The sequence below is a fragment of the Glossina fuscipes genome, unplaced genomic scaffold, assembly GCF_014805625.2.
Source record: "Glossina fuscipes isolate IAEA_lab_2018 unplaced genomic scaffold, Yale_Gfus_2 59, whole genome shotgun sequence".
NCBI classification, from domain to species: Eukaryota; Metazoa; Arthropoda; class Insecta; order Diptera; family Glossinidae; genus Glossina; species Glossina fuscipes.
Window position 1 is genome coordinate 51,241 of NW_023998431.1, and position 26,167 is coordinate 77,407.

The 26,167-nt window shown below is 34.1% G+C and overlaps 3 protein-coding genes across 4 annotated transcripts; 2 read left to right on the forward strand and 1 right to left on the reverse strand.

Moving 5' to 3' along the window:
* Positions 1-1,553: 1,553 nt before the first annotated feature.
* LOC119637356 (steroid receptor RNA activator 1) lies at positions 1,554-3,029 on the forward strand. The gene is made up of 2 exons (XM_038033328.1): positions 1,554-1,683; positions 1,812-3,029. Exons 1-2 carry the CDS (start codon positions 1,632-1,634, stop codon positions 2,564-2,566), a joined length of 807 nt encoding a protein of 268 aa, XP_037889256.1. The 5' UTR covers positions 1,554-1,631; the 3' UTR covers positions 2,567-3,029.
* Positions 3,030-3,241: 212 nt separating this feature from the next.
* LOC119637303 (C-factor) lies at positions 3,242-5,940 on the reverse strand. The gene is made up of 4 exons (XM_038033243.1): positions 5,505-5,940; positions 4,261-4,312; positions 3,832-4,022; positions 3,242-3,766 (listed from the first exon to the last, which is right to left on the reverse strand). The coding sequence occupies exons 1-4, from the start codon at positions 5,628-5,630 to the stop codon at positions 3,392-3,394; spliced, it is 744 nt and encodes a 247-aa protein (XP_037889171.1). The 5' UTR covers positions 5,631-5,940; the 3' UTR covers positions 3,242-3,391.
* LOC119637302 (thioredoxin reductase 1, mitochondrial) lies at positions 5,262-16,458 on the forward strand. 2 transcript variants are annotated; one of them, XM_038033242.1, is made up of 6 exons: positions 5,262-5,455; positions 14,583-14,800; positions 14,873-15,003; positions 15,063-15,289; positions 15,355-16,111; positions 16,183-16,458. In XM_038033242.1, the coding sequence occupies exons 1-6, from the start codon at positions 5,422-5,424 to the stop codon at positions 16,310-16,312; spliced, it is 1,497 nt and encodes a 498-aa protein (XP_037889170.1). In that variant the 5' UTR covers positions 5,262-5,421; the 3' UTR covers positions 16,313-16,458. The 2 variants fall into 2 exon arrangements, with proteins under 2 accessions (XP_037889170.1, XP_037889169.1); XM_038033241.1 differs by lacking the exon at positions 5,262-5,455 and adding an exon at positions 6,192-6,479.
* The last annotated feature ends 9,709 nt before the right edge of the window (positions 16,459-26,167 follow it).

Below are 26,167 nucleotides of genomic sequence, written 5' to 3' on the forward strand. Positions count from 1 at the left end.
AGTATCTAAGACTATCGACTTTATTAAAAACTCTACAACATTTGAGATTCGGATCTCCGACTATTGAGTTGCTAGTCGAGATTCTTTACTTTTGACCACTCACCCGGATTTTATCTAAATAATTTATATATTTACAACCAAATAAAATTCTTTTAAATTACTAGGTATTTGTATCATGTCGTTTATGTTTTAATAAACATATTAGAAAAATCAACAAACAGATCTATCGTTTACAAAGTTCGCAAACGCTTTAACGCTCCCTTATTCCCAATTTCACCTTAAAGCAGGTGCTACGGTGCAGGGTATTTAATAGCAGCCTTGTTCGACTACAATTACTCTACTTGTTTCTTGTGGTGATGGTTTTTTCGCGGTCTATGTAGAATTCGTAGTATAAGTACTTCAATGTAAATGAAGCCAACTTTCTAAAACAAGTGCAATACAAATAAGCATGCCCATAGTAAACAAAATATATGTGTTATTATAAAAGAAACAGCAGAGAAAAAAAAAGAAGAAATGAAAAGAAAAGAAAAATCAACTTTTATGGAAAGAAAAGTCAACGGATGCTAAATCCCCCTAACATTCACCATCATCATTTCATTCGTCTCATTGGAATTCTTATTCTTATTATAGTCTCTTGACTAGCATCGTTAGCTATTTCCTTTCGGCATTGAGTTACTTAAAATTTTGGCGATTTTCTTTCAGAGACTTCCTTGGCTATAGATACTCTGAGGCGTAATGTTTTATTTTAAATTTCTTCGAGGATATGAATCTTTTATCAATAATTTCGAAAAGTTAATTGTACTTATAATTTGACTTTACGCATGTAATAATAAATAAATCGAATACTATATAATTTTTCCTTATTGTACGTTTTCTAGTAAGCAAAATAAAACGTTTATTGAGTCTTCGTTTCTTTCAATAATTTTATATGAAATACTCATCGGCAGTATAAAGTTATAATATTCTTAGAAACTATTTTCGTCCTGTTCTAATGCACGATGAAAGAATGAATAAATTACTAGCTAACATATGACACTAAAACGACAATTAAAGTATTTAAAGTACACAATGCTTGCGCCCGGCATTTATTAAAGCAAATCAAGAGAAATCTTTCTTGTGTGCCTTCTTTTACGTAAAAAGTTCTTTACTAAAATATTCTTTTTTGGACTAAGATTCTCAGAATAAAATTCACTTTATTGTGCATTTCTTACGCAATAACCGGACTGCTCTTTAATCCAAGTAAGGAGCATGACAGCAGAGAACTAATTAATATGATAGATGGCATAACTGTTATAATTTTCTAATGAAATGTCTTAGATTTCTGTTGATTTATTTGGTTCGTGTCCAAAATTTCATAAACTCAATATACATTTCATGTGGCAATACTGTTTGCAGTTGACACAATCAATTTCAGATGATGCCATCTCTTATTGTGTCAAAAAATTGTGAGCGAAAATGTGTATGTGTCGCAATGAGAGCGAGAGAGAGAAAGAAAGAAAGAGAGAAAACGATATTAATGTGCAAAGAAAGAAATTGATTTTATATTTTATGTGAAGTTTTCATGAAAATAAACCAATAAATTTCCTTAAAAATTCAGTGATTTTACTCTAATTTAATAAACAATTGTAATTATGGCCGATAAACTTCCGAGTGCTATGCCATCAGCCAGTGAACCATTTCCAGGTAAAAGAAAAAGTCTAAAGTATGAAAAAACCTGCCCTACGAATGTGGGAGAAAGAAAACAAAATAAGACTGGATCGAAATTCAATGTCATTTTCTCCTTTTTAACACGCATTGACTTTTGATTTAAGGTTCACGAACACCGGGCTGGAATGATCCACCTACGCTGGAGTTTAATCCGGTGTCGGCGAGGCCAGGTAACCAACGTACGAGATTGAATTTACATAAAAGGGCGGCTTTTCCACTACAGGGCATTGGGAGTGGTGAATTAAGCGGTGGAAAGCCCACAGCCATAGTAACCCCTCAAGCGAATTGCGGCTTCCCACCGCCACCGCCACCTCCAATGAGCAGCGTGTCAGCATCACATCCGATAGCCGTAGTACATCCTATGCCTCATGCCAATCTAACCAGCTTAAATACAGCTGGCGAGCAGGAAACTCTAAATTTACCGGGTAATGCCACGACTGCAATTTTTCGTACGCTAAGAGATCAAATTGGTTCAGTGCAGGAATCAATAAGTGTAAGACGCGAAGATATCGAACGGCGTCTATCCATTATAGAACGATTATGGCAAACGGGTAATCTCTGTGTAGAAGTGAAACAAAAAATCTATGATCTCAGTCGGGCGGTCGCCCGTAAACAATATACTGAGGCTATGGAAATATACACAACTTTGGTGGCAAATCATGCCAATGAGTGTGCCTCGTGGGCTATAACATTACGACATATTATTCTTACTGTGGAACACGAGAACGTTGTCAGTGACAGCAATATTTTATCGAATGCTCCAAATGTGCCCACAATGCTTGTACCCGCCATGCCACGTACTAACAATTCCCAGAGTAGTGACGCATCAACTGCTGCCACCCACAGGGTGCGACAATGATAAAAATGCTGGCCCCGGTCCTGATACCACCATTACGCAGTACATCGTTTATTAAGAAAGAAGTGAAAACAGTATACAAATCTACTAATTAATCACACATACACACATATACATATTTCCAGAAATACAAGTATTGTTAAGCATTTTGGTTGCCTCCTGAATATACCCTAAAGCAAAAGCTTTTAATGCTTCCACGATTTTGATAACATTGAAGAAAAAACGAGCTCAATATAATATTAAAAATTATAAAGCTTACCGTCGTTCTTTTCTACGATCAACGCTATTATATATATTTTTTATTTTTTTTTTTTTTTGGCATTACTATCGATAATAACCAAGAGCATTTCGTGAATCGACTGTTCGGTATATTATATGTCGCTTAATTTCTTTAGTCCTAAATGGGTAGTCTTCTCTCACTCCTCAGCTTTATATATGAACGTATGTTAATCTCTTCTGTATTTATGTTAATAATTTATTTAAATCTTCATTTATGACCATTAGATGTCTCTAAATTCCGGCGTAATCAGACGATATAATTTGAAATAACAATTTTTCAAGTATATATAAATTTTAATGACGCTAATAATGAATTACTCTTTTGTTTATTGTATAACAAGCAAAGTTTAAAAGAAAATAAAAATTTTAACATTCAAAAAGACAAAACGGAAAAAAGAATTTGCAAGCGAGTTTAATAATAATAAGCAACACTAAAGGTAAATTCAAGAAGGATACGTAATTTTTAATTAAATGTGATTTTGTCGTTAATTCACATCAAATGTAAAATATTTCTTGAATTAATTGGAAATTTCATATGATCGTCACCGTTTACCACGGCAACTTTTCGCCATCATATTGATAGAAACCGCCATTATGCGTAGCATTTAATTGCAAAACAGTATCAACTAGCTTTGTCATAGTTTCGTCCACCTCCAGAGGAGCTCTGGAGCCACCTAAATCGGTACGTACCCAGCCCGGGTGTAAAGCTACGCATAGAATCTTATCAGCAAGCAAATCGATGCTCAAGGATTTCGTCGCGGCGTTCAGAGCCGCTTTTGAAGTCCGATAAGCGTATAAACCACCGTCCGCATTCGCTTCAATCGATCCCAATATGGAACTCATATTTAATATGGCAGCACGTTGAACACCAAAATCAAAATTTGATTGAACAGTAGCAGCTTTTTTCAACAGGGGTAAACAAGCCTTTAAATATTAATGAAATTAGAAGGAATTTTTTTACATCACAACGTATCATGTTGTTTTACAACCTTAGCCAGCATTATCGGGACCACTGTATTAGTCTCTAAAGTGTTCATTAAATCATCCTTTTTAGTAGCAGTAATTTTAGTCGATTTTGGCGCTATGCCCGCATTATTAAAAAGCACATTTAATCCATTGTTCTCAGTAATCTCTTCGATTTGTTTAATCAAATTTTCGTAAGCATCATAATTGCGTAAATCTATTGAAAATGATGTAAAAATAGAGTAAAAATTGGCATATTGAGTCGAAAGATGTAAGAACTTTAAGAAGATGATGATTTAAAGGTGAAGATTCATTTACTTTAATATTTTTCCGCATCTTTAACGAATTGAATTGTCTTAATTAAGTTTAACAAATCTTTCAAAATCAAAATATCTTAGTTATGTACTTCTATATATTGCTCCAAAGATTTGGATAGATTTATTATTATATTTTACCAATTTCCAAAATGTGGATATTCGAGTTTTGAGCAGCCAAGTCTTGCAGTTCCTGTAAAGTGAAAAATAATTTAGACAAGAAAAGTTTACAAATAGTATACGCATAAAGTCCATATAGTTTTCATATATATCTACGATATGTACTATTATTTAGCAATCTCAACGAATCACTTCTATTGAATGTATTAAAATACAAAATTTGCCTGAATAGTTCTGATGGACAGCGATGCAATTAGAAATGAATATTTTAAATCTCTATAAACCAAGCAAAAAAAACGATAATTGCGAAAAGTCATCAAATAGTTCTAATTTCGGCATCTATTAATATATGCATTACGTGTGACACTAGTTCACACTTAATAATTTAAGTAAAACTCTCCATAGGAATATTACGGCAAATTAACTAAATTTCAAATTTGCTCAGACATCAAGAGTAAGAAAAATTTCAGATTAATTTTACAATTTTAGGGAATATTTTAAAATTTCAATCTAAAATTTCTCCTTGTTTTTCTTATTGCCGGCGAATGCGTAAATTAGTTTAATCGAATTTTGAAAATAACTTTATCGCCGACTACGATAAGATGCGGAAATTTGTTTGAAATTTTCAAGTTGTACAGAGGGATTTAGTTTGCTATACAATGCTAGTCGCGAGAAGTCTTATGAGCGAATATAAAAATTACCTTTTTCCTAAGTAATCTTGGAATCTTAAGCCACTTTGTAATGAAAATTAAAAAAAACATTTTTTTTCTACCGTTGTAGCGTAAATAAACACATCTAAGCGTTGTTGAAAATTTCTTCATAAAACGAGATGACGATCAGAAATGCAACCATGTCCCTATTGATAAAAATGACAGTTAGACATTAGAAATGAGAGAATAATTATTTCTGTACTAGTGAGAGCAAGGTATGTAAAGAGATTGGGAGGTAAAAAGCGAAAGAACATAAAAAAGCTAAAAAAAGGCCAACTTAAGAGGTAAAAAGTAATTGTAAGTCTGTCATAATATTTATTTCGTTTTTACATTTCCAACAGTGGATACAAGGTTCTTTTTTGTTCCCTTCACCTTTGATATATTTATCATAACAAGCAACATATTTTCAAACTATCATTTCTTATTTGTGGTAATTTTTATACGAGACATTACGGAGTTAGAAAAGGACGTTATGATGACCCAGACGCAAGCAGCAGCACCAGCAAGTAAGTAGACATATATATATAAAAGTTTATTCATTTCGGATACGCTTACCTTGGCCTGATCCTTATTGCGACATGTAGCAAACAAATATTGCGGCGGTTTAGGCAATCTCGTTAAAGCTTTAACAATACCTAAACCCAAACCTCGATTACAACCGGTTATTAATATGGAATTCATTTTATTCAAAATGCTAATTATTGACTGAAACTCACTGCAAAAAAAAAAGGAAAACAAATAAATAACTTTCGCGCAACAAGCACAAACGTTCCTCGCGAAATGTAATCTTGAAATGTGTATAAAAATAAGTCAAACTTCCGTGAAAAGTGATTATTTGTGCGCATATATATGCATATATATAGAGATATGTTTAAAAATGCTGGTTTTAACAATTTGATATGCGGTTAATTGGGTTTTAATTAAAAATTTATTTGGACAGATACGAAGGAAAAACCAAACAAGATAAGCTTTTAAAGAAATCTGTCTACGTGTAAATATGTATATATATATATAAATAAAATATATAAATATTTATGAGAAATTTATGGAGAAAACGAAGACATGTAAAAATGTCGGTCTTTTACATGATTCCTGGTTCCATCAACCTTTTCTCTTTTTCTATTTTTTCGAAGTCATAGCCTTTCTCTCGTTTTCTCATTCTCTTTTATATTTTCGCTTTACATTGGAATCTGTTAATTCTTTCTTTTTATTTTTTGTCTCGTGTGAAATAAGTTCCGATAGAATTGTCAATACATGACTTGTCAAAAACTAACCGTTTCAGTGTAAAGTGAAGCTGTTTCATATTTTGTCTTATTATATTCCTTAAGAAATAAATTGAAAATACCAAAGAAGGAAAAAAAAAAGGAAAAAAAAACAATCAATTCATTATGACACTGTTTACCATTCGAAGTGCAAAAGTTGTTGTTACTTTGTTGCGTTTCACACAAAAAAAATCGTCAATAGTAGCAACAGTAGCCCAACAACGATGGGTTTCTACGCCAACAGTTGCAGGAGTATGCCAGAATGAATGTATGTAATGAACATATTATTGAACGACTATTGTTTTTTTATTTTATTAATTATGTTTATATAAACCATCTCATATTTGCTTCCTTGAAGTTATATAATTTACTGAAATGGTAGAAAATTTTGAAATTGTGTTGTCATGATGTAGCAACATCACTACTACTTACCGGGCTTTTTTTCTTTTCTTTTTTTTTTTTTGATCGTTTTTTGTTTTATTTTTTGTTTTTCTCTGATTTTGTGCTTCGTTCGCAACGTTCTCAGCTGTTTATTCGTAAACTATTTCGCTTTCACTGAAAGCTTGTGACAAATTTTAGAAGAGAATATCTCTTGAAAGCGAAATCCCATATAATGCCGCATTGTTCGTCCAAAATCTTATATTGTAAAATGATCAATTTTAAACTTGCATTTAAGTCCAAGTTATTTGCAAATTTTCTCGCTGGCCTAGAATTATAAAAAATTCAATAAGCATACTTATCAAAATGAATAGAAAAATGCAGTTTAAAGCATATCTCTGCTGGAGCTACTTTTCGTATTGTGGAAGTGATTTCAACCAACATTTTTAATAAAAGTGATTTTTATGTTAATGAAGTATTGAAGCAATAGGTTTCCCTATTGTAAAGTAAAAGCAATTTTTCACTGAAGTGCGCTTCAATCATAATTTTTTTTGTGACGATTTTTGAAAATGCCTTTTCAAACATCAAAGATAAGTTTAGAAAACCTGTTAAGTCCCCTTCAAGATGTTCTCCACGATGTTGCGTAATTTTCATTTATTTTCTTCGCGGTTACGGCATGATATTCGCTTCCGATTTCAACCTGAGCCCTTATTAAATCGTTCTTCGAACCTGGCGTTACGGTCAAACCAATTTGTGTCGTGTTACAAGATGAATTTCATTTTTAAGTCGCTACCTCTGACAGAGGGCACAGGAGGAATTGCCTTATACTCAGAAAAATTTATTGCTATGTTGTTGGGTCGCACGTGCCATACACTAGCCGCCTGTTTTAGGTACAAACTGTACAATTTTCTTTCAGCTGACTACACAGAGTTTTAATCGAGGATACTGAAAGGCGTGAAATTCGAAATAATGTTTGTATAGTGACATGCTACCAACACAACAGTGCAAGTAAATAGTGGACTAATGTCATGGTATTTTACGATCGTTTTTGTTTTCTTTATAAACGTTACCATGACATAATCTATAGCCCAAACTAGAAATTGGTTTATCAAAATCGATAGTGTGTGTGAATATATTAGCAAGTGTTTAAATTATCTGTTGTGTCGTTTAGGTGCTGTTTTAACGTTTTTTAAGCAACTGTACACCGCATTAATCTAAACAGTTAATAATTTTTAACTTTATTGCCGCATATTAATAGTAAATGAATGGAGTGATTATAAATGAATAATATGTAATAAGTTTTACTATTGCGTCCATGTAACTGAATTTGCAACATATATGAATGTTGTAGAATTATAGTTAAAATAGAAAAAAACTTAGGGAAATTTTAACCCTTACGTGACTTTCAGTTTCGTATAAATCACGATTACGTTAAGATGAATAATCCTTCTCATTGTGGTTGATACGACCAAGAGAGGAGCAGAAAATCAATATATATATATATATATATTGTTAAGAAATGTGTAGGCAAAGGAAACGTGATAGTTCTCAAATTGTATTTTAACAAATAACAAGAAATATATTGATAGCATTGCCTTCTTTAATTGCTATCTTGATAAGCGTTATACAATTATATGAATTATTTTGTATTTTTGTCTGCTTCGGAAGCAAAAAACATTAAAGATACACGTCGTTCAGTTTATCAATCAAATTATCTTGACATACGCGTAAAACAAGAAATAATGAGCGAAGAAAACGAAAGCAACATCAATTTGAATTATTTATTGATAGACGACGGGGAAGAGGATGAGCACAGTAAGAGAATAATACTTAAATAATTAATTGTGCCGTTATTATGCTTACCGCGTGATACAGTTAGTTCAGTTCATTACACGTTTTCAAGACATAGAATTATAACTGCGCTGAAGATGAACAATAGAATCAAATTGGATCTAAAACCGATCACCGTTGTATTGGATTTCTTATTGGTTTATGAGGCTGAACATTTTTTTTTTTTTAAGATAGTGTATCTAATCTTAAATTCTTTCCTTTTTACTTTATTAGATTATCTTCAAAAATAGTCGAAATATGTTCATCACAGATAAGTGATCTAATTATCAAGATCGATTGTGGCTTCTATGACGTTCATTGTGGCCTCAAATATTCAGATGCATTACGTCAAAGCGCGAGCCTTGTTTCTTCGTCTTCTTCTTCATACGCGACAAAAGTAGAAGCTTCGTAGATACGATCAATCGAATCGCCTTCGTACTAAATCATACCTTCGACACGCACCCTTCATATTTTTTGATCGTCAAGAGTTACTTAGGCGGGGAGATTTTGGAAAAGTCTTAATAGATTTGTCTTGAGTCTTTTTCATTCAACCTTCTCTTGCTTTAGCCATCTTCATGCATAGTCCATTTTCGCTAGAAATTTGTGCACATTAGTCCGGCCTTTAGGTCTCTAAGCTTTACATTTCATTAACAAGCCTCTCAAGCGATCACGTGATATGTACACACATAATAATAATATCCAAGAAACTAATTTATATGTTAGTTCACATTGTTTGATCTGTAGATATTATATATGATATGAATTATATATATATATATATATACATATATATATATATATATATATATTTAAAGATATTATGTATTAGATATGAAAAAGAACGGACCTTCATCTGGGTGTATAAGCGAAAATAAATTAATCACATAGTGAAAAGAGCTTACGTTTATAAAGCCAATTACGTTTGCACCAGCGTCTTATTTTATTATTATTGCTTTTCGGGTTTTCTTAATTTATTTAAATAAGAAAAATATATTTTTAATTATTATTAATTAAAATAATTTAATAATATACATTTTCTCGCATTTATATTTATTTATTAAAATATACATATTCGCTTTCTTATGAGTTCTTATGCCCACCATCAGAGTGTATGGGAGGAATACAGTAATTGTTTTTCCTGTCTAAAAGTCTATTTGGTCATCCCCGTCACATTGCAGGCGGTTATTTTAAAGCTCAAAATATAACAAAGGTATAAAGTTGGAACTTAATGTATATGACCCCAAATGACGACCAAAAGACAGATCGGAAACATAATCCATTCACGTACAAATAGGTTATCTCTCCACAGTATCTAAAAACAGGAAATCTGCAATCGAGTAGAAATATTTAGCAATTCAAACATATAGCGTTTGCAGCTGCTCCCGCTAGAAGAATTTCATCCACATAATGTTTTTCTCGCCACTGAGCAAACGTTGAAGCAAAATGTATGGTGGGCGAAGTGAATGCGCCCCGGAGTTGCATTCGATTAGAATGATTTATTGGGGAATGTGTTAACTATCGATGAAATTTCGAATTCTCCCACCAATCAAAAATTGGAAATCCACTTTTCAGCTTCTAGTTATCAAGATTTTTACATAAAAAAAAAAAAAAAAAATCGGGAAAATAAAACGCACACGCACTTGTCGTTCAGTCTACAAGACTGAAAGACCTGTATGACCTTGGAGTGCGCGGTATTTAAATTTGATCCAAAATATTTTTTTTCTGTCAACTTTTGTTTTGTTGTCTAGGGGGAGTAGTCATTAGCCGTATTCGTGACAATAAAAATTTTTTTTTTTTTTATAGAATCGCTGTTATGTGCTTCGACATTTGACGTCGCCGCTTAATTAGTACACATTCCTTTTGCAAGTCATTTGAAAGAAAGAAGAATTCGTAATATAATATTCTCGCTGCTAGTTATAACTTATCGTTGCATCATTCTCTGTATTTATTGTTTATATCGACAATGGGTAATTTATCTACATCTGTCAATATATGTATATATATATATACATATATATACGAGGTGTGCGCCAAAAATATTTATTCATCAATGTTTTGTCCCCTTCAAAGTAATCCCCCTTAGATATAATACACTTTTGCCAATGTTTTTACTAATTCCCGAACCATTTTTGATATGCGTTTTTTTGCTATGGCCTTGAGCTATGTCAGCGATGCGTTCTTTATTTCCTTAATGGTGGGAAAATCCGTCCTTTCATGGGCCTTTTCAGCGTCTTTACCAGTTATTGACGCTTTCGAGCAAATATAGATCGTCGTTTACGTTATACAACAGCTGGTGCGCGATATTCGGGTTCTTTTGGTTAAAATTTTGCAATTGCAGAAAAAATTTCGCTGCCATACGTATAATGCCCAAAACATCCGAAAGAATTGCATTGCGTGAGACAACCGATATGCCGGCAACCGCTCCTCTAACCGTGATTTGACGATCCTCCATAACAATTTTCTTCACTGCTTCAACGTTTTTATCTGTTGAACATAGAAGTTCTGACAGAAAGTTCGTTCCAATTTAATGCTTTTAATCTTTCCATTAAAGTGAACGTTGGAACTGCTCTCTCATCTCCGTCACATCAGTCCGTTACTCGGTACGCTGTAAGAATGTATGAGCGCCAAATTATATCTTTTAGGATTTTCTACTTTATGGAGAATTAAGAATACACTAATATTGATTTTTAAGACACCCCCGAACTGTTATCCATTTATTAAGCATCTTATGATTTTCAGTATTGAATAAATTGCAGCATTTTTTTTATGATTGATGTAAAGGCGAAAAGCAGAGTTTCTCAGTTCGATGCCTTCGCCACGTTGACAAGAAGATTGACGTTAAGGCCGCAAGTTTCAGAAATAGTATTCTTATATCTATATATCGGATGTATATTGAATTTTATAATGTGCGCACATATATATTCAGATTTAGTTTTTTTCTTCAACATAACACATTTGAATTCTGAATGAGTTGATAATTCTGTCGTCTTGTCAACTAACCTCTACTTTATTATTGTTGGCAGTGTAGGCAGAATAGGTAGGAAGAATGGGCCGCGCAACCCTGGCATTCCAATCACTCATCAATAATCTCTACCTATTCTTTCTTTAATGCTAGATTTACAGCCTGTGTGTGTGTGTGCATGACCTTTTCGAATTTTTGACCTTAAAAGAAAAATGGTTATAAAGCAAATAAAATTACAACATATTTTGATGCTTTTCTGTTTAAACGAAACGACCTTTAAATACCCATAATCAGTGCTCGTCTTCGTGAGCCAGCTTTCGATATACCGATGATATATACCTATTATTACCATTATCGCTACAGCCACAAGGTATGATACTTCTTGATCGATTAAGAACGTGAGACTAAACAGTGGGTGTGATGGACCCGCAATCCGAAAGAAACTGAAACATTCATCGATTTTTTTATAACTGCTGATCCCATAAAGATATTTCCGAAAACCTGAGATGCAGATGTTCGCCAGAATCATTTTTCATCAATCAGTCTAAAAATGGTCGGGATCGGTTTATTAATTCGGCTACAATTGACGGTAAAATTTTAATTGCAATATATTTACCATAAATGGTAAATCCACCGTCATTAACATGCATTAGCATTTTTTCTACACAATTGTAAATAAACTAGAAATGAATTGCAATTAAAACTTTATCGTTAATTATTGATGTATTACTAAACTGATCAAAAGCGTTTCGGACCAACATTTAGGTATCAAATTTTCGAATATATCTTTACAGGATATAATAATATGAAAAAAATGTCGGCGTCTTTTCGAGGTTTTCTCAGCTTGTAATCTGTTGAAGGCGTGTATGTTGTTAAATCATAACCACTTTGTAAGCTTGTGCTCGTAATTGGTCAAGGAATGTTTGTATCCAAATTCATCTTTCTTTTTTAATTTTTGCGATTTTAGCGATCTCACGAATATAATGGGATAAGACGACCGATCACGTCATGATATATGCCACCTCTAGGGTTTTTTATTAAGCATAAAACATATTTTACAAAAATATGCGTAAATCTCTTTAGTTATGTAAACGAAAACATATTCTTCCTTAACTTTGATTCTCAACCGAATAAAATGCGTTGGTCCCGTCGTTGTTATAATGTAATATACAAGCATAACGTGCACCTGCATACTTAATAGAACCTGCATATAATATAGTATAATAAATTAAATAGTTCTATGAAGAAGAATTTCCACCTTTCAGGCTTTCCTAATTATTGTTGAGAACACCTTCGAATCGATTTCATTGATTTGAATGACGAGAAAAACTTCAGTCCAAACTCATTATCGGTTTTAGAGAACGTTTGAATGTTACAATTGCGGTCTTTATGGACAGACGGACAGACACCGTTAAATCTGCCCGCTATTTGCGTTATCTTTTACGTACTTAAGTGGCCTATTAAGCAATGTATAGACGAAGGGAATATATGAAAAGGACCTCGTGTAATACTCCAAAGTAAGGAGCGTATCAATTGTACAATTGAAATTATATTCACGTCATCATTATATACATACATAATTCTAATTAGTATGACTAACAATTTAAAATCGATGCCTGTTACATTTACACATATATGTCTATACTTTCGTTTATGAGCGCATTCGCATACCCAGTTTCAAAATGAATCTATGCAAATAAACTAAGAATATATGAATGCCAAGTTCAGATACAAATTATAAATTGTTGCTAATGTTAGTAAACATAGCGGGAGCGTAAGCATTTCAAAGCGCATTTTTAGACGTTACACACGAAATGGCAACGGGATAGTATTTCCCGCTCTTTTCACCCTTAGAAAAACGTTAATTACTACAATTAAATCTTTCATGAATCATATGAATTAGCATTTTTTTTTTTCTTTTAAATTCGCAACTATAGAGTAACTGACATATTAGACTTCTTCTGCCGTTTGAAACATTTAAAAATTCATACATGCCCGAAGCACCATGAAGTGTTTGGTTCCGAGTCCATTTCATTTCGCACATTTATACATGGACGTTTATTGCTTGAAGTTGATTTATCACATCGTTCAATAATTTAATAGTGGGATTTAAACATGCCCTGGATAGTATCAATCTTCATATGATACATTTTTCATGACTTTCTGACGATTAGTTTGCAAATTGCTGTGTTTTTAACGAAATTACTTTCCTAGTCGGTTTGGATTGCTTTCGCAGGCTGCTCTCCATTTGGCTGGACTGAAGCGAAGTAATGAATTCATGATGATATTGTCACTTCCAACAGCGCTCTGAATTATTAACATCTTGCTTGTCAAAGGTGAGTGTAAACGCGGCACCCACCGCGAACAGCGCTTTCTCACTGACAAATGTACATCGCGATGTCAGCTATCTAACCCAACTGCGTTTTTCGATCTTCCAAGACTATTTTGTACATATTTATTGTGTTTTCCGGAACGACAATCAGAGCGTTCATCATCATTGGTGTTCATACGACTGCGTTTAAAATAAGTGAACCACCTATTCTATCTATTTTTTCGACAAACAAGAGTCATCAGAATATCTTCGAAGCCAACGCTGCCTGTGAACGATATTTTTTCAAAAAACTTACTATGATCTTAAAAAATTGCAATGAAACATTTGCAATTTGTAAACCAATTGTCGGTATGCCATGGAATTTTCATATGTATCCCTTAAAGATACGTATTACTTAGAAACTATGGGTCTGGTAGCAGTGCGGCCAAATATGTAACAGACCGGAGAGTTACTGAGTGATGTGTTATTATTCTTAGTCGATGGTAGGTTACAAATCGCATTTGAAACCCCGTTCGTCGATCGGTGCAAACCAGGACCACAATAGTTAAAACACTTATAAGAGATCTAGATCGAAAATTTGTTAGAAATATATATATATATATATATATATTTTTATATATATATATTTTTTTTTTTTTTGCTACAAATGAAAAATATCAAAATTGACTGATTGACACGCCTATATTGACTATGATATTTTCCAATTATAATTTTAATATCGATTTAAGATGGTGGGTATTAGAGGTTCGGCCTAAGACGAATATCACTTTCGTTACTTCTTATATTTCACGACAAAATAAAAATTTTTATTGGAAATTTTAACATTTTTTTTATTATTGAGTCACATAACTGCATTTTATTTATCACAGCTAAATATGGTTATGATTTAATTGTTATCGGCGGAGGCTCCGGCGGCTTAGCATGTGCCAAGGAAGCAGTTGTAAACGGTGCTAAAGTAGCTTGCTTAGACTTTGTAAAACCAACACCGCATGGTTCGAAATGGGGTCTGGGCGGAACATGCGTCAATGTAGGCTGTGTACCAAAAAAACTAATGCATCAAGCTTCACTTTTGGGTGAGGCTCTTTATGTAAGTTTGAGCATAAAAAAAGAAAAAAGAAAATTTATATTATTAAGAGTATTTCTCATGCTTTATCGAAAGGATGCTCAAGCATACGGCTGGGAAATTCCAGATGCTGAAAACATTAAACCCGATTGGGGCAAATTAGTGCAGTCAGTACAAAATCACATTAAATCGATTAATTGGGTAACTCGAGTAGATTTGCGTGATAAGTATGTTTTCTCTTATTTTATAATTAGCAATAGCGCATGATAATGCGTTCTGATTGTAGGAAGATAGAATACCTCAACGGCTTGGGTTCATTCAGGGATTCTCACACTATTCTAGTAAAAATGAAAAATGATACCGAACGGACTGTTTCGGCCAGAAATATTGTTATTGCTGTAGGTGGTCGTCCCCGTTATCCCGATATACCTGGCGCTGAGTTAGGCATTACCAGCGATGATCTATTCAGTTTGGATAAGCCGCCGGGCAGAACTCTAATTGTTGGTGCTGGCTGTAAGTAATTTGTTTTTCAGTTTATATCATCGTTCATTTGATTTTGTTTTTCCTACTTTTTATAGACATTGGCTTAGAATGCGCTGGCTTCTTGCGGGGTTTGGGTTACGATGCCACCGTTATGGTACGTTCGATTATATTGCGCGGTTTCGATCAACAAATGGCCAATATGGTCGCTGATTCCATGGTTGAGCACGGTGTTAAATTTATCCACAAGACCATTCCCAAAAGTGTTGAGAAAACACTTCATAACACTTATTTGGTAAAATACATAAATATTGAAACCGAAGAAGAGGGATGCGATGAATACGATACCGTAATGTGGGCCATTGGTCGTAAAGGTCTGGTTGAAGACCTTAATCTTACCTCTATTGGCATTGAATTGAAGAACGATAAAATCCTAGTAAATGATGCCGAACAAACTAACGTTTCCAATGTATACGCCGTAGGTGATATTACATACGGGCGGCCAGAATTGACTCCGGTAGCCATACATGCTGGCCGTTTGCTGGCACGACGCTTGTTTGGTAATTCTACTCAACTGATGGACTACTGCAATGTAGCGACCACAGTTTTTTCGCCTTTGGAATACGCCTGTGTAGGCATGTCGGAGGAAGATGCTGCGCAAGAGTATGGCGAAGATAATATTGAGGTATTTCACGGCTTCTATAAGCCCACGGAATTCTTTATACCGCAAAAGAGTGTTAGGTACTGCTACGTAAAAGCCGTAGCTGAGCGTAGTGGCGATCAGAGAGTATTAGGCCTTCACTATCTGGGTCCCGTAGCTGGTGAGGTTATACAAGGCTTTGCTGCAGCCGTCAAGTGAGTGCTTTTTAAACCAGCTTCAGTTTCTTTTATCAATTGTTAATTGTTATTGTTGTATACGTTTTTAGATGTGGTTTAACCATGAAAATCTTAATGAATACCGTCGGTATACATCCTACTACCGCTGAAGAATTTACTCGTCTCAATATAACCAAACGTTCCGGTGCGGATCCTACTCCGGCTTCATGTTGCAGTTAAGTTTACATAGAGAAGTTACTCAGACTCTACAGACTCTACTCTGTTGTCTCTTCAATAATAAAATAATCGGTTATCTCCTTTGATTCAAAAGATTTCATATAAATTTATCCGGAAATTTGTATGTTTAGAGTATTATTAAACAAAAAGAAGCAGATTTTTCCGTTTGCCGCCGAATTGTAACTAAGCTTAAATCTATTACAAAAAAAAAAAACCGACTTAAACACCAAAATAATACGAAATAAAAATTTTTTAATGCAATCGTTTATCTTAATCTTATTATTATTATTATTATTAATTTCGCCAGGGAAATAAATTCTAAAACTAAACTCTTAAAAGCACTAGCATCTAAGGCTATCGGCTTTTATTAAAAACTCTACCGCACTTGAGATTCGAATCCACGACCAATGACTTGCTAGTCGAGATTCCTCGCCTTCAGCTACTGAGGCGGATATAATTTTAAATAAAATGTAAGTCTTTGTTTATTCTCCTTTTTAATATTGAGTTATCGACAGCAAAATAAAATTTCCAAAAATTGTACAAAATTGTCAAATATAATATTAACAAACCCATACGCAAGTTGCGTTAACTATTAATACATCATACATTACAAGGAGAAGATATGTGAATTATTTAAAAGGTACTATTTACCGGTTATGTTTTATATCCGGTACGACGCTGGTGTCGAAATTTGTTAATAATTGTTTTCGCTACGGCGATGGGCATCGACGTGGTTGTTAGTTTTAATAAGTTTTCTTTTTTGGAAAATTGATTAATAACCATTGTTAATTTTGAAAATTTTGTTTTGTAATAGTGAATTAATTCAATATAACTAACACTCTCTTTGGAAAAATAAAAAAAAACAGAAAAGTATTATTATTAAATGTTAAAATACTGGTAAGACTTCCTGAGGATGACGGAGGGGCGAGGGAAAAGTAGTATGGTTAGGTCATAGATTTATATTAGTCAAAAGTTTCGAAATTTTTAGTAAGCATGTTTTATTTAAAATAATGAAATATTGTAGCGAAGCAAGAACCTATCACGTATCTGAATACATTTTGTTTGGACCCACCCCATCCGACGAGCCAGGCCGGAAAACATGCGAACAAAAAAAAAGAGAAAAAATAAACAATAACATCCGTGCATAGGTTGAATTTCCGAAACGTTACAAGGGGTACGAATAAGTGGACATAAGGTCAGATGAACGGCCAAACTGGCAAGGCCAAATAGCTCAGGTTTGTATATTACTGAGGCATCTTTATGCTTTTCGGCTTCGGCAGTTTTTTCTGAGCATTAGCAGATCTCAGGAGTTCCGCCCGTCTTAAATCGATTTGTTACTGGCGGTAATACGCGGTTTTTTTTTTTGCAAATATAGTAAGCACGAAGCCTGAATTGGCTTAGGTCAGTCTTAAGAGAGAGAAAATCCAACTTTTGGCTTTATAAGAACAATACGTTTCCTGCAGAGCAAAGCAGAGCTTTTAGTAAAAATAAGCTGAAGATGTCCTTAAAAATTTGATGCGAACTCGTAAAAAGTAAAGGCAAGCAACACACTGGGCTTCACTGGGGGGACTGCAAGAACATTAGGATCTTTTATGAGAAAATGTATGAAAAGTGTAGCGAACGTTGCTTTAAAGTGAGCTTAAGTGACCGCCTTTTAACGAACATTCATTGTCTCAGTCCTAATGGGAATAAATGGGGGAGAAAGAGAAAAAAAAAAGAAGAAGAAAATAAATAAATAAATAAATAAATACATTATAAAATATTTGCATTTATAGGTAAATATAATTATGAACTCTTACACCTATCACCTAATCTTGCTATCGCATTCTTTAAAGTCTACCAAAGCAACTTTGCTTAATACGCGCAATTTGCCTACGTCGTAGTTAAACTAACTTTTAATCTTGACATCTCATTATGATTTGAAAATTAGTTGGTGTTGTTCATCGTGTCGGTTGCTAAGCTCTTGTATGTTTGCGATGGATATCACTGCAGAAGTGATATTTGTTGCGTGCGAGGAGAAATCAAAGGGGAGTTAATCGTTGTGAATCAATTCAATACTTTTAACTATATATTATTTGCATAAATGGTTAATATTTGTATTTAAGGATGTACATACATACATACATACATACATACATAGAACAATACGTTTTTATATAGTGTTTCTATATCATTTAGAGGTGGGCCAGTGACACTTCATCTGTCATTTGGCTCTTTCCAATTTTTATATTTGCAAAGTGATAAGCCAAGGTCTACACATTGCCTCGAAACAAATAAACTCGTTTTTATTATGAAAATATAAAACATGAGTAAAGAGTTTAGCGTCCGATCATTAATGTTTGCTACTATTTTCTTTTTTTCTTTGAGGGGATCTTCAGCTACAACATCTTATTATTAGGTAGTTAAAGAAAAAAAAATCTTTGTCGATCGTAAGAACAGCTATTTAGATACCACAGTAATTGTTCATCTGTCAACTTATGCCAATATTTTTAAGAACAAAATGAAGGCGTGACAGCTCAATCAATCGCTTGTACCGATACGGGTTACAATTTACTTACCACTTGGAGAGTTAAATTTTAGCGAGCGTCGAAGGAGTTTTTTCGGAAAAATTGAATTTAAGAAATGATTTCAGTTTTTTTGTGAACGAAAAAAAACTGGAATCTTATTTTAAAGCTGTAACTAATATCACGAGCAAATTGGATGAAAAATGAGAAACCGGTACGACAAGGTCAAAAATTGTAATTTCGAAGAAAACTAGGACATTAACTTCACTCCTAATCCTCTGTGCTGCGTCATGCCATATTTTGGTTCCATGGCATCGACCACTTTTGTGTGTATGATCGGATTGTGCTTAAAAATTTTTTTCATCGCCAATCGCTGCCTACGCTTGCTGACTTGTCTAGCGCTTTAAAAATGCTTGCAACACAGCTCTACGATTATGTTCGGAAAATTGACTTGTTTATTTGTATTTATATCGCAATGTACATAGTGAACTCTATTCTTCCATCAATTTGCTGTTCGAATTATTAAGAGCGCTAGAGTTGTTATATAGAAATGTTATAATATACATTATGTATTAGATTTGCGTGGATGTATGTATAACATCCGGAAGGGATTAGGGTCGGTACAGCTTTTACTGTACCGATCCATTTACAATCAGTTCCTGAATCGATTTCATCTTATCTGTACGTCTGATGATGGCGACCAATGTACTTTTGCGTTCAACCTTTAGGTCACAATTTTTAGTACACTGACCTGTTCTGGCCCAAAGGCCCACCCACCCACCTTTTGAACCCGTTCTAATTTTTTTATTTTTACGACGAAAATTCTTTCATAATCACGTAATTGAAGGCTTAAAAGCTAATTAAAGTGAAATTTAATCACATAGGTCTATTTTTTTTAAATTCAGCTACTAGTTTGTGAAGGAGAAAGGTGAAAATTAAGAGGACCGTTGAGGAAAACAGTTCAATTTGCTAAATTTCGGTCACATGACATCACACTTCTGCATAATTTATGGCATTTTATATTTTTAAAATTGATATAAAAGAAAATAATTGCATTAGTGCAGGGTATTATTGCAGGGCATAATAGCTGACCGACCGTAATGTTTTTTTACTTTTTCTGTATTTCAAATGAATAGGCATCATAATTTTCGTAAACAGTTCATATTTTTAAGTAACATGGTATCTAATTCAAATGTATTGGTCGGTTGTAGGAACTGTTGAAGGGTTGCGAAAAAGGGATAGAAGACAAAAATTTTGCGAATATATACTTAATTGGTCACTATCTGCTTGCATCTGTGCTGACAATAACTGAAAATAATTACAATTTCAAGTAAGTAGGAGAACTATATTCACCGCGGGCGGTGAATACGAATCACCCAAAATCAATGCATAAAATTGTAAAATGGTTTGGTAATTGTGGGCGTACTGGCAAGCTGATCATAACTATTCATGTTCAAACTGTGAAATTATAGGCGGTTGCATATATTTTGATCAGAAATATCTATTGGCGAAAATGATAAAGTAACGCGAACTGTCAAGTGCCAATGTACACATCCTTTAATTCGACGACTTTGACGTTTCTCTACATAAAATAACGGTTTTCCATTTAGTGTATCCAGACGCTGATCATGGAACGCTCAAAATTTCATTTTTGACATTCATTGCTTTTGTTGTTTGATTTGAAGAAATCTACTGCCGAACTCCATTAAACATTTCTAGAAGCTTTTGATAATGCTGCACTGTCATATCCCAATTGTCGGTTTTGTTTTGAACGATTTAAAAGCAGTGATTTTGATATCAATGACGGAGAACAGCCTGAAGGACCAAAAAAGTTCCAAGATAATGAATTTTAAGACGTATTGGACGAAAATCAAGCTCAAACTCTCAAAGAATTTTCGAATGGTTTGGCAATTGATGAGTCAACTGCTTCTAGTCATTTACATATGATGGGAAATATCTAAGAGGAGAGAAAATGACTACCACACCCATTGATGGAAAATGCCGTTTCGAACCGCTCCAATAGCGCGATTTCACAGTTTTCTAAGCAACAAGAGCAGAGTTTGCTATGGCGTATTGCGACTGGCGACGAAACTGTTACTGCAGACGTCTATCGACGTCAATTGAACGAATTGGACGATGTAAGGTTGCAAAAGGGACAAGCAATAGTGGACGCAACATACACTTCTTGCACGACAACGCTTGGCCCCACGCTACAAGAGTCGTCAAGCATACCCTGTTGCAGCTCGAGTTGGAAGTTCTGCCATGCTCAGCGTACTCATCTGACGTAGCACCTTCTGGTTACCACTTGTTAAGACCGATGCAACATGGCACGATTGGCTGGCACGCCGTTTCGAAATGATGAAGAAGTGCGAAAATGGGTCAACAGTCGGATCGTTGCGAAACCAATATCGCTCTTTCGACACGTCATCGCCATGTTTCCAAAAAGATGGGAAAACGTTGAAGATAATTATGGAAAATATTAGTTTGGGGAAAAAGAAATCCATTATTTTTTCGGTAGATGGCTGCACTGATAGATTTCTCGTAAAGTATCGATCAAACAATTTCATATTTATGCTCGTTGGAAAGGTGACATTTCGCAGTAAAAAAATTCTTTTGCTGTTTTTTGTTTGGTGCATTCAGTTGTGAGTTACAGCGTGTTAAAAATGGAAGTGAACAAAGAGAAAATTCGGTAAATTTTAGAGCTTTTCTTTGACAAAGGCGAAAATGCAAGCCAGGCGGCTAAAATTGTGAATGGTGTTTATGGTTCCGATACTGTAACAGCCAATTATGTGCGATTTTGGTTTCGTAGATTCCGTTCAGGAATTTTTGATGTTAAAGATGCACCTCGCACAGGTAGGCCGGTCGTCGAAAATGTCGATAAAATCGGAGAAATGATCGAAGTTGACCGGCATGTTAGCAGTCGTAACATCGCCCAGGAGCTAAAAATCGACCATAAAACAGTTTTAAACCATTTACACAAAGCTGGATTCAAAAAGAAGCTCGATGTTTGAGTGCCACACCAATTAACAGAAAAAAACATGATGGATCGAATTTCCATCTGCGAAGCCTTGGCCAAACGGAATGAGATAGATCCATTTCTTAAACGGATGGTGACTGGAGATGAGAAATGCATCACATACGATAACCCTGTGCGAAAACGATCGTGGTCAAAGAGCGGTGAAGCACCTCAAACGGCCAGGAAGGTTTTGCTATGCATTTGGTGGGACTGGAAGGGGATTATTTATTATGAGTTGCTTCCATATGGCCAAACGCTAAATTCTGATCTCTACTGTCAACAACTGGACCGTTTGAAGATAGCGACTGACCAGAAACGGCCAGAATTGGCCAACAGGAGAGGTGTCGTGTTCCACCAGGACAACGCTAGGCCACACACATCTACAGTGACTCGCCAGAAACTTCGGGAGCTTGGTTGGGAAGTTTTAATGCATCCGCCATACAGTCCGGACTTGGCACCAAGCGATTATCATCTTTTTCTTGCATTGCAAAATTTCTTTAATGATAGAAAATTGAAATCTAGGGAGGATTTTGAAAATCGACTACTAGAGTTTTTTGCAAATAGAGACCAGGACTTCTATGAGAGAGACATTTTGAAGTTACCCTTAAAATAGCAAGAAATCGTACAACAAAACGGTGCATATTTGACCCAAATCGAACAATCCGAAGCATGTTAAATAAAGTCCTGAAGTTCATATAAAAAAATGGATTTCTTTTTCCCCAAACTAATATATCGATTAATATATATTGTACCAGTTTTGTTCCATAAATGCCTTTTTCAAGTGAAAAAGTAATCAAAATGCATGTAAGGATCTAATACTTACGCATAGGTTTACATCAAGGTCTTGCAAGTTACAGTTTCTTATTTATTGAAAGCTTGCTGCGCGGCTTAAAAATATTTGTCACTTTTTTATATCTACATCTATAATAGATCACACATTAAAGCCTCTTACTTTTATTTCTGTCGGAACACATCTATTTTAAAGCTTAATTGGTTGCCAACGACTGAAGATGCATATTTTACATTTCATTTCCCTATCTAAATTTGTGCGATTGTAAGCTTTCCGAAAGGGACGATTCAGGAACCTGTTCTAACCAAAAACATATACACTATATATCTGACGCGTATTTGTGAATATTACAAAGTAAAACTCCTTTGCCCTATAGCGGATGAAAAAAAAAAAAAGAGAAAACATACAAATGTGTGCAAAATTCACAGATAGTGATATGAAACTTCTTTGCAGTATTTATTTGATGGAGTTCAGCATCGGTATCTTTCACTCTCATTAATCTTTTTTATCAAAAATTGAAGTCCTTCGATTCGCAAATGAGTTAAAGTTTTTTACAACAAATATACGTAAGTGTTTCTCATTAAGAGAGCTTTTTATTAAATCTGCTTTTCAATGACTATGTTTATCAAACATGTTGGGTTGACGTCTTGACATGACTTGCGATAAGCGTCAGATGATTGAAATTTATTTCAAATTCTAAATAGTTAACCTATTATATAACATCACTGGTCTCCCATTGCTTGGTAAAGAGAAAACCTGACATAATTGCTTTTCATGCCATGCTCGATCGCCTGATCAATTTTGCTCTACCAAGCAACAAAGCTCTTGATTATTGGATTTTGAGAGAAAAAATGTCATCTTTCATTATAGGCTTTAGTGATTTTAGTGGTTTGAAGCATTTTTGCAATATGGCGAATCCAATAGTGAAGAATCAAGAAGCAAGAATTTATATACTTTTGAATTTTTATGTACGTTTTTGCTTGTTATAAAGGTATTGAGAAAAAAATTTAAATTTAATGTGCTATAATATTGGGCGGGCACGGTTAATTTTTCCCATTTTTGTTACTTTTCCATTGGTGCTACAATATCGTCCATAGAATATACGTTCAAATTTTTATACATTTATCTGCGTAGTGAGCAAAAAACCAATTTTTTATACTTTTTGAAAAACAGAGATGTTCTCACATTCCGTTGTACTGTAGGCGTGTCCTTCGACCAATCTGGCCTATTTTTAACGCCAAGGACTTCCAATCCTTGAAATCCAAATTTGAAATCGATAGCTTTATTGTTCCCGCCAGGAGAATGTTTACAACAGACATTATGCAGACTGACAGACTGACATGTTTAAATCGATTCGCAATCTGATGCTGATAGAGTATATATATATCTGAAGTTTCCTCCCGGGTGTTGCAAGCGGTGTGACAAAATAAATATACCACTCATCCTTGGGTTGTGATCTGTCTGCGTGCATGTAACAGAAACTGAAACCGACCAACACCGTGAATAGATTCCCAAAAATCTGCGATTCACATGTTCTTTAGGACTAACTACACATTTAGCCCAAAAATGGTTCCAGTTGGCTCACTAATATCCCCAAAATGAACGATAAAAGCTTAATTCAAATTTATTTCCAATTTATCTCTAACGCACATTAGCGGGCGCATCCAATTATAAATAAATTTGAAATGAATTTGAATTAAGATTTTATGATGAACCGTGGACGTAATGATCGAAATTACTTTTGGATCAAATACACAGATGGATGGACGTTTGGTTAGCAAGTTTTCCGAAGTATCCTCGCAGAGTTGAAAGTTATAGATGTAATTTGTTTTTTAAAATTATGATGGGTGTGCATGTATGGAGATCGCAACCAGATTTTTAAGATTAGATTCTTAATCGATCAAGGAATGCTTGTGCCGAATTTCAGCTTTCTGCCCTAATTTTTACGATTGTGACAATTCGACAAAAAAATAGGATCGAAATGAAACGATCGATTTTGGCAAAACATGACATATGTCATTTATATCTCGAAAACTAGATCAGGTACACAAGAAATGATTATAGATATTTGGATGTCTTCTGATATAATAAGTAAAAGTCAGCAGAAAACTTGGAACATTACCGACGGTATAAGTAAGACGCAAATCTGAAGACCTAATATTAAAAAGAACAAAAATGACGTACTCGGTAGTTCTAGTGTTAATTCCTCGGAAGTAACGATTGTTTTTATCAGCGATATTCTTACGTATAATTCTGCCTCTTACTAGCACAAAAAGATTGCACGCAACGTAAACATTGAATCGAATTTTTTCGCAAGGCGTTTAATTATTCCGTTTTGAGAACTATTGTGTTATATAAAAAATCATTTCATTTTGTGCCAGTGGGGGATTTAATTGTATTTTTCATCCACATATATGGTGCACTGTCTTTATATGTTTGATAGCCGATATCGTAACACCTTTGTTGGATTCATGTTGGATGGCATAAAAGTGTTCTGTTAATGACTTACAGGATATGGAAAGTCGAAAGCAGCGTTTTTGACGTACTTTACTTCCGTTACTAGCGAAAAAGTAAAAATGATGTTCAAGTAAGATGTTCGGCCCTTTTGCATCACGTTCTGAAAGGTCAGTAGGAGCTGATAAAGATGAAATGAAGGTATTAGTTGAAATAAGTCGCCTAAAGGCCTCCAGTGAAATCACTGAGAGTCTAAATCTATTGATATCCACTGTTCTTGACAAGTTATTAATGCACTATAAAGAAATCGAGTTTTCTTTTGGCCAAAAATTCGAACCGTCTTTTCGAATCACCCAATGCCCCAAAAGAACGCTTATCATAGTCAAAGTAAGATTTTATATAGAAAGAAGGGGTCCAATTGCCCGTAGCCTTTCAGTCAAACGGTTGGCTCGTCTCAAGCGCGCTTAAGTGTCAGTTATTGTTAACCTTTCCAAAATGCACTTGCATTTTGCTAAACGACGAATGCTTAAGAAATCCTCTCTTTTGCTTTAAAAGAAAGACAGCCAAGCGTTTTTTTTATTTTTTTTTTTTTGTTTAATGTAATTCCCTTGATTTTAATAAAATAATTTTAGAGACACTTTTCAGTATAGTTTATAATTTTTATAAATAAACCAAATGTATTTTGTTTTTGTTGTTGTTATTGATGATTTTTGTTATATTAAATATCTACATACAAATACAAATACAAGATAAATAACAAACAATTCTCTACACACACATTTGCGTTATTTCATTAGACAATACATACATAGGTATATGCATTATTTTACTTTTTCATTAATTTTTTGTTCTTTTTTGTTTTTTTTTAAATTATTTTAGCTTTTAGTGGAATTATGCATAAAGTAAGTTATGTGTATGTGTATTCACAGATAAGTTTTCCTTAAAAATGCTTCCTTTTAGTTTAGAATTTTTTTAACACATAATATTTCTTTTACCCATACAAGTATGCATAGAATTGAGTTGAGAGAGTTCTTTATGATATTGAGTTGCACATACACACAGACAGAAAAAGAAAGTTTTCCTTGTTTATATTT